Consider the following 9,041-nt stretch of genomic DNA (forward strand, 5'->3'; position numbering starts at 1 on the left):
TTGGACAAAGGGCAGGTGGTGTGACCTTAACCGATACAGAGGAGACTGCAGTACCAGGTGGCTATCTGTGGACACAAAGCCCTCTGCCTAGGGAACAAGCCCAGCCCCGGCTTTAGCCCTGAAAGCAGCAAACGGGGAAACAGGCCCTCTCATCGCGCCTCCTCCCAGGGGGGACACAGGCAGAGTAAGCTGCCAGGAGCTCAGAATCCCTTCTCGGACAGGTGTATGCAACTTCAGAATGTGGCAGCTCATAAGCCTCTTACTGCTCGTGGCCACCTGGGAGATTTCTGGCACACCACCTACTCCTGGTAAGGCCGTCTTTCCCTCTCTCCCCGGGGAAATTTCTGGCACACCACCTATTCCTGGTAAGGCCGTCTTTCCTTCTCTCCCCTGCCTTCCCTGGACACAGCCATCTCTGGCACCTGCCCAGGCCACACACTTCCCCATCTGCTTGGGCCTGGTGTGAGGATGAGGCAAGTGCGGAAGCTGCCTGAGTGTCCTGGGCAGGGCAGCTGTGCAGGGTCACACCCTGGAGTTCTCCCTCCACTCCCCACTCACAGAGAGGCCCCAGGCCTTCCCACTCCACATTCCATCAACTGTGACAGGCCCCCAACCCATATCGCCCAGCACCTCTCCTCTCTCAAATGCACATTTGCTGGGTCACTGCCTTGCCCCTGCCCCGTCTCCAGTCCTCAGGAGTAACAGGAGGAGACCTGACTCACAGGGAGGCCCACAGGGTGATGATCTGCAGCCCACTCTGCAGCCACCTCCCTCACACCCCCAGCCCTCCAGAGCCCACTGGGCTGGGGCTTGCATTTATGCCCTTTCTGGAGCTTGTTATCTCTCTGGGGTGTCCTTTCCTCCCTCTTCCCATCCACTGTGCTTGAGTTCCTCTTTGCAGACTCAGCTCAGCAGACTTCCATCAGGAGGCCTTTCCTGGCCTGCCTTTGGTCCCCACTCCCCCGACTCCCTCTTGCTCACTCCCCTGACTTGACCCCTCCCTCCTTGCTGGCCACTGCACCCAAGACAACACCTCTGGAGCCCAGGGGACACTTGGTCATACTCACTGGAGACAGGTCTGCCTGCCTTGCAGGTCTGCCTGCCCAAGGAGAAGGGCGTGGGGAATGCTCGAATGAAGGGGAGGGGCTTTCCAGGGAGGGGAGGGAGGAGTGGGTGAGGGCATCGAGGGGGCTGCACAACATGTATTCAGAGAACAATGAGGCCAATTTAGCTTTGCACTCCTAATAATGATAATAGTAATAACAACAACGACAATGTCAACAGTATCTGGCACTTGTTATTAGGTGCTTATTTCTGGCCCAGGCAGCTGGGTGGTGCAAATGGCTAAGCACTTGACTACTAACTGAAAGGATGGCCGGTTCAAACCCACCCAGAGGTGCCTAGGAAGACAGGCCTGGCGATCTGCTTCCTAAAGGTTACAGCCTTGAAAACCCTATGGAGCGGTTCTACTCAGCATACCTGGAGTTGCCGTGAATCAGAATCAACTTGGTGGCAACTAACAACTTACATGATTATCTCATCCCCGTTTTTTGGAGAAGTAAACTGAGGTTTAGAGAGCTAAAGGCACTGGCTTACAGTCACACAGAGGTTGAGCTGGGGCTCAGGGGGAGGTCTGTTTGTCTCTGGGGCAGGTGTCCTTAGCAACCAAGTCCCCTGCCCTCAGCAGTCACCTCCTATTTGTGGAGGAAAGAGCGAAGGAGCAGAGGACAGTCTGGTTATCTAGGAACATAATCGTCCCGCAAGGACCTGAGACTAAACCCTTTCCAGACTATTCCCAGCTCCTAGCTCCTCTCGGGCCCCAGCGCCCTCAGGCCCCTCCACCAAAGCCAGCTCCACCCCCTGTCCTCCAGATTCGGTGTTTTCCAGCAGCCAGCACGCCCACCAGGTGCTGCGCATCCGCAAGCGCACCAACACCTTCCTGGAGGAGCTCATGCCAGGCAACCTGGAGCGGGAGTGCATGGAGGAGACCTGTAACCTGGAGGAAGCCCAAGAGATTTTCAAAAACGTGGACGACACAGTAAGGCTGCCCATGGCCTCTTGGCACAGGTGGAGGCCAGGGGGCCAGGCTGGGGCAAGGGCTGAGAACCAGCCTCTGGGCAGGTGGGCAGCAGCCCTTCTGTGCCCAGCTTGTTGGCAGTGGGTGAGTGGGATGAAGAGGACGCTGGCGCTATGGTTTTGGTCAGGCATGTGTGACTGCAAAGACAGAACTCTGCAGTTAGCTCCAGGAGAGGGTGGGCAAGCCCTCGGCTGGGGTTCTCATCCAGCCTCACTGCAGGTAGTTCCGTCCACCCTCCACCACAGCTGGGTGCTGCGGCCTCCCATCTCTGCTCTCCACCACTGCTCCCCCTCTGAGGCCATCCATTGCCCCTGCTGCTCAGAGTTTGTGTGACCCAAGGTCCCCCAGTGTCTGCACATATGCTCTGTGCTGCATCAGAATTCTTACGGGAGAAAATCTGATTGCTCAGAGGATCTGAGGGGAGGGTCAGAGTGGCGCAGAGTCCCTACAGCCCTGTGGAGGTGGCTCTAAGGTGGTAGGATGGGCTAGGTAAGCGATGTGGCTTCCTGATACAAGGCAAGGCTGTCACCAGCAGACTCCCCTGCCCTCACTCCCAAGGGCTAATTCAGCTACTCAGACCTGGAGCTGTGCCACCAGCTGGAGTCCCCTTCCAAGCTGTCCCAGCTTGGCCTGCTCCTTCTCTCCCCCTGCCCTTCCTCAGCTAGCTCCTGTCTGCTCCCCTTTGCATCCCCACTGCCTCTTTTCCCAGCAACCTCCTCAGCAGGCACCAAAATGATTTTCCCCAAACCAGTCTGAGCATATCACACGACTCCTGTGCCCCGACTCTCCCTCCGGAGACAGAACCTGAGCTGCTCGTAGGACACCACGGGCCACTGCCCACCTCAGCTTTTCATCCACTCGCGGTCTCTCTCGTCTCTGCAGCGTGCTTCCCCCTCCCCTTTCTCTCCCAGCACCTTGTGATGGCTTAGGCAGTGGGTCTCAGAGTGGTCACTTGGGACCCGGATGGAAATGCAGGATCTCCGCTGCTCCAAACTCAGGACCAGCAACTGTGCTTTACCAAGCAGATCTGTGCACACCCAACTCTGAAAACTCCTGGCTTTAGGGAACGACTGGATTAGTGAGAAGTCTCAGCCAGCTGCAAGAGGGAGGCGATGGGGCTGCAAAGAAGAAGGGGTTCTAGGGTTGTTCCTGGAGGCAGGAGGTGCGTGGCCTTAAACTCAGGGTGCAGTAGCGCCAGAGGCTGGGGACATGCAAGGGTTCATCCCTCTGGGTCTGGAAGTCCGCCCTCCCTCCCTTCGCTGCTCGCCTAGAGACTGCCGCTGCCCCTTCTTTCCACAGCTGGCCTTCTGGTCCAAGTACGTCGGTGAGTGAGTTCTAGACCCCTGGGTCGGTGCCTGTACACCCATTCCCACCCCACCCCCCGCCGTCCCCTACCCTGGTGTCGCGGTTGACGGGCGGGGCCGTCTGGGCCGCTGGGTGGGCCGGGAAGGGGGCTGGCGGCACTAGTGACCTCCTTGACTCCCGTATGGCAGACGAGGATCAGTGCGCGTCCCCGCCCCCACGGCACTCATGCGACCTCCCGTGCTGCGGGAACGGCGAGTGCATCGACGGCATCGGCAGCTTCCGCTGCGACTGCGCCCTAGGCTGGGAGGGCCGCTTCTGCGCGCACGGTAAGAGGCGGGGCGTCCGGGACAGGGGTGGGGGCGGGGGCCTGGGGCGCCCCGGGACGCTTCTGTCCGCATGGCGAGAGGCTAGACGCCCGGGGCCGGGGTGTGCCCTCCCCCCCGCCCCAGACTAGGAGGGTCGCTTCTGCTCTCATGGTGAGGGGCGGGGCGCCCGGGGGCAGGGGTGTTCTCACGTGGATTCCCGGGAACGTGGTTCGCACTCCCCACGAAGAGACAACCTGTGAAAACGTTGTCGCCCACCGGGCCCGAGCCTGACGGGCCCGTCCTGCCGTCGGCCGCGGTCTGCGAGGGCTGCGGAGGAATGGGGGCTGCCCCTGTGGCTTCGGACCGGGCCTTACCATCCGGCCGTCGCTCCTCTCTCGGTGCAGAGGTACGCTTCTCCAACTGCTCCGTGGACAACGGTGGCTGCGCGCACTACTGCTCGGAGGAGGATGGCGGGCGCCATTGCAGTTGCGCCCCGGGCTACCGTCTGGGGGACGACTTCATGGAGTGCGAGCCCGCGGGTGAGCTGCCTCCCTCGCTTGGCCTCTCCCCAGGCTCGGTTCCCACGAGCCTCGAGCTCAGGAATCTCATCACAGTGTTAGCGTGAGGTGTGCGGCAGACGACCTGACAGAAAACCACTTACTGGAGCGCTGGGTTGTGTGGTGGAGGGGAACACGGGCGTGCTTGGGTGTGTTTATTGGAAGAGCGAGAGACCGGCGATCAGTGTTGAATTTCTTGGTGACGGGAGACATGCCCCCCACCCTCACCCCCCACCCCAGCGAGTGCCAGCGTTCGTGCTCCCTTCCTCTAGTTGCCCTTGCTGCCCTCGGGGACAGCTCCGGGAGCGTGAGCCCATAGGTGATTCTGCCCCAAACCCGGAACCGTGCTGGGAACCAGACATCAAGCATTCTGCTGCATCTGTCTGGGATGGGTTTATTTCCTTCTGACACGTTGTCCAATTTCCATTGCCCCTTCATCGCTTGTTTCTCTAGAAGAGACAGGAACCATGATTCTGCCTTGTGTTATATTTTTATTTTTGAACATTTTTATTTCTATAAAATTTATACATGTACAAAGTTTAAGAAGTCAGTTTTGCAGCCCTTCTAATGAAAAATGGCAGGTCTTTGTTCAAACCTACTCCCCCCTTCTTACCCCTCATTTTAGATCTGCATATATATATATAGCAGCTTACTTTATTTCTTGATTTCTCCGTTTTAAGGATCACCTAAGGACTCCCAACTACAGTAGATGACAGTCTTTCATCATCCTCCCAAAATAACGATGACAAAGTTCAGTTTTTACATTATAATAGGTAAATATAACACCAACCAAACTATGTAGTGTATTTTGATAACATATCCTTTCTTACACATTTTTTGTTTTCCCTGGAGTTAAGAATAATCCTGATTTTCTTTGAGTTTTCTAGGTTATTATCATTCATTTATTCCCAAAATCTCTGCTAGGAAAATAAATCTCCTCTGAATATACTTAAATTCGTCAGGTAACATCAGTCTCCTCCTTCTTCCTCTTGCGCCAATCTGAATGGAACCTCCTTAGGCCTCAGGCACACCTGTTGTCCCATCCACTCCAATCACCATCCTTCTGGCGTTGGATCCTCTTATTTCTAAGATCCTGTGGTGTAGTCTTCTTTCTTGCTGACTCATTTGCTGTTGTTAGAGCACATCTTGCACTTGCTTTCTCAGAAAAGTAAAATTTCATCAGGAAAAGGAAAAAAAATTGAAAAAAAATTTTGTATTGTATGCCTATGGAGCTGTGATGGTTATGTTATGTGTCAACTTGGCTAGGCCGTTGTCATGGATTGAATTATGTCCCCCAAAAACATCTGTTAACTTGGCTAGGTCATGATTCCCAGTATTGTATGATTGTCTATCATTTTGTAATCTCAGATGATTTCTCTCTGTGTTGTAAATCCTATCACTATGATGTAATAAGATGGATTAGCAGCAGTTACATTGATGAAATCTCTAAGATTAGATAGTGTCTTAAGGCAATTGCTTTTGAGATATAAAAGAGCAAGCAGAGAGACAGAGGGACCTCATACCACCAAGAAAGCAGCGCCAGGAGCAGAGCACGTCCTTTAGACCTGAGGTTCCTGTGCTGCGATGCTCCCAGAACAAGGGAAGACTGATGACAAGGACCTTCCTCCAGAGCCGACAGAGAGAAAGCCTTCCCCTGGAGCCGGTGCCCTGAGTTTGGACTTCTAGCCTGCTGGACTGTGAGAGAATAAACTGTCTCTGTTAAAGCTGTCCACTTGTATTTCTGTTACAGCAGCACTAGATGACTAAGACAGACATGATTCTCAGTATTACCTAATTATCCTCCACTTTGTGACGTGATGTAAGGGGAGTTTCCTTGGGAGTGTGACCAGCATCCAGTATATATGGATGTTCTGGCAAAACTCGCTCTTTCTTGATCCTGCATCTGACTCATCATTATCTGACCTCTGGATCTTGGGACGTAACCCAGAAGCCTGCTGCCTGACCTGCAGGTTTTGGAATTCACTGGTTCCTACAGCCCCATGAGCCAGCAGCCTGCTGTTTGACCTGCTGATTTTGGGTTTCTTAGCCCCTGCAACCATATGAGTCAGGAGAAGCCTCCAGCCTGACGCCTGATCCACGGATTTGAGACTTGCCAGCCTCCACAACTACGTGAGCCATTGCTTTGAAATAAATCACAGAAGAGCAGGGCCTGCTGGGGCAGAGCGGGTAGGGTTGCCACTCAGATGACTTAGGAGAATGGGGCTGCCCAAAGCCAAGGGAGCAGAGCTGCTATGCCAGTGGGCCTGGAAGGCAGAGCTGAAGCCCAGGGCCGACGGTCCTGCATCCATTACCTGTTTATCAGTTTGTTGTACTGTGGTGGGATGCCTGTTGCTGTGATGCTGGAAGCTATGCCACCAGTATTTCTAATACCAGCAGGATCACCCAGGGTGGAAAGGTTTCAGAGGAGCTTCCAGACTAAGACAGACTAGGAAGAAAGGCCTGGCGATCTACTCTGAAAATTAGCCATTGAAAACCTTATGGATCATAGAAGAACATTGTCCAGCTTGCTTGCTTTGGACACATCATCAGGAGGGATCAATTGCTAGAGGAGGACATCACGTTTGGTGAAGTAGAGGACCTAGGAGGGCCAGGGAGACCCTTGTTGAAATAACCATAAGGATACACTTGAACTTGCTTATGATTGTATGGATGATGTAGGACTGGACAATGTTTCATTCTGTTGTACATGGGATTGCCATGAGTTGGAGTCAACTCGTTGGCACCTATCTACCTAACATTGGGAAGCGTAATTCCTTCCATTTTTCCCTTTTTCAATATTGTTTTGAGTCTTCTAGGGTCTTTCCCCTCCTGTATAAATTTTAGAATAAACTTGTCCATGTCTACAAAACACCTTGCTGAGATTTTGATAGGAATTGAATTATTCCTGTACATCAGTTTGGAAATAATTGACGTCGTCTTTGATTTCTTTCATCAGCATTTTGTAATTTTCATCATATAGATTCTGTACAAGTTTTGTTATATTTATACCTAAGTATTTCATTCTTTGGTACAGTTGTAAGTGGTATTGTATATTATATTTCAGTTTCCACTTGTTGCTTTCAGTACATAGAAATACAATTAATTTTTGTATTTTATATTCCATGACTGCTGAACTCACTTATTCTAGGTTTTTTTTTTTTTTTTTTTTTGGAGTTTTCTTAGTATTTTCTTTGTAGCAATAATTTTATTTGCAAACAGGGCCAGTTTTATTTCTTTTGTTCCAATTTGTATACCTTTTAATTTTTTTCTTGCCTTATTGGAGTGGCTAAAACTTCCAGTACTGTGTTGAATAAGAGTGATGAGAGCAGGCATCCTTGCTTGTTCCCAATCTTAGAGGTAAAGCATTCGTTCACTCTTTCACCATTCAGTATGATGTTCGCTGTAGGGTTTTTTTTTTTTTTTTTGCGGGCGATACAATTCAAATTTATTCTAAATTCTTTTTTTTTAAATTTTATTGTGCTTTAGGTGAGTATTTCTTGTTCAAAAATTTATACACAAAGTTTTGTGGCATTGGTTACAATGCCTACAATGTGTCAGAACTCTCCCCCTTTCTGTTTCCACCCTGGGTTCCCCATGTCCACTAGTCCAGTTTTCATGTCCCTTCCTGCCTTCTCATCTTTGCTTATGGGCAAGTGTTGCCCACTTGGTCTCATATACTTAATTAAACTAAGAAGCACGTTCCTTATGTGCGTTATTGTTTGTTTTATAGGCTTGTCTAATCTTCAGCTGAAAGGTGAACTTCGGGAGTGACTTTAGTTATGAGTTAGGGCGTCTGGGGGCCATAGTCTCGGGGGGTTCCTCTAGTCTCTGTCAGACTAGTAAGTCTGGTCTTTTTTTTTTTGTGAATTTGAATTTTGTTCTACATTTTCCCCCACTCTGTCTGGGACCCTCTATTGTGATCCCTGTCAGAGCGGTCGGGGGTGGTTCCCGGACACCATCTAGTTCTTCTGGGCTTAGGCTGGTGGAGGCTGTGGTTCATGTAGTCACTGTAGGGTTTTTGTAGTTGCTGTTTATCAAGGTGAGGTAGTTCTCCTCTATTGCTAATCTTCTGAGAATTTTTGTCATGAATGGGAGTTGGATTTTGTCAGATGCTTTTTCTGTGTCATTTGATATGGTCATATGTATTTTCTTCTTTAGCTTGTTAATGTGACAGATTATATTGATTGATTTTTGAATATTGAACCAGCCTTGCATACCTGGAATAAATTCTGGTTAATCATGGAGTATTATTCTTTTTATACATTGCTGGATTCAATATGCTAAACTTTTACTGATGATTTTTTTTCCATCCATCAGCTTTTTATTTTATTTTTTATTGTTGTAGTTTAAATGAAGTTTACATTTCAAGTTACTCTCTCATATAAAAATTTATACATACATTCTTATGTGACCCTAATTGCTCTCCCCAAACTGTGACAGCATACTCCTCGTTTCCACCCCTGATTCCCCATGTGCATTCAACCGGCTCCTAAACCTCTCCGCCCTCCCATCTCACCTCCGGGCAGAAGCTGCCCATTTAGTCTCATGCATCTACTTAAGCCGAAAGCCACACTCCTCACAAGCATCACTTCACGTCCCACAGTCCAGTCCAATCCTTGTCCGAAGAGTTGACCTCGGAAATTGTTTTAGTTCTGGGCTGATAGAGAATCCAGGGGCCATGCTTTCCGGGGTTCCTCCATTCTCAGACCATTAAGTCTGGTTTTCTTACTAGAATTTGAGTTCTGCACCCCACCTTTCTCCTGCTCCATCTGGGACTCTCTGTTGTGTTCCCTGTCA

The 9,041-nt window shown here is 50.7% G+C and overlaps 1 protein-coding gene across 1 annotated transcript in view; it reads left to right on the plus strand.

Moving 5' to 3' along the window:
- The first annotated feature begins 232 nt into the window (after window positions 1-232).
- PROC (protein C, inactivator of coagulation factors Va and VIIIa) overlaps window positions 233-9,041 on the plus strand; it is a 30,864-nt gene continuing 22,055 nt past the window's right edge. Inside the window, exons 1-5 of the mRNA XM_004387032.3 lie at window positions 233-308; window positions 1,872-2,038; window positions 3,377-3,401; window positions 3,571-3,708; window positions 4,092-4,226. Coding sequence (XP_004387089.1) covers window positions 239-308; window positions 1,872-2,038; window positions 3,377-3,401; window positions 3,571-3,708; window positions 4,092-4,226 — 535 coding nt within the window. The 5' untranslated portion in view covers window positions 233-238. The remainder of the gene's footprint in view (window positions 309-1,871; window positions 2,039-3,376; window positions 3,402-3,570; window positions 3,709-4,091; window positions 4,227-9,041) is intronic.

Source organism: Trichechus manatus, unplaced genomic scaffold, assembly GCF_000243295.1.
Source record: "Trichechus manatus latirostris isolate Lorelei unplaced genomic scaffold, TriManLat1.0 scaffold00179, whole genome shotgun sequence".
NCBI classification, from domain to species: Eukaryota; Metazoa; Chordata; class Mammalia; order Sirenia; family Trichechidae; genus Trichechus; species Trichechus manatus.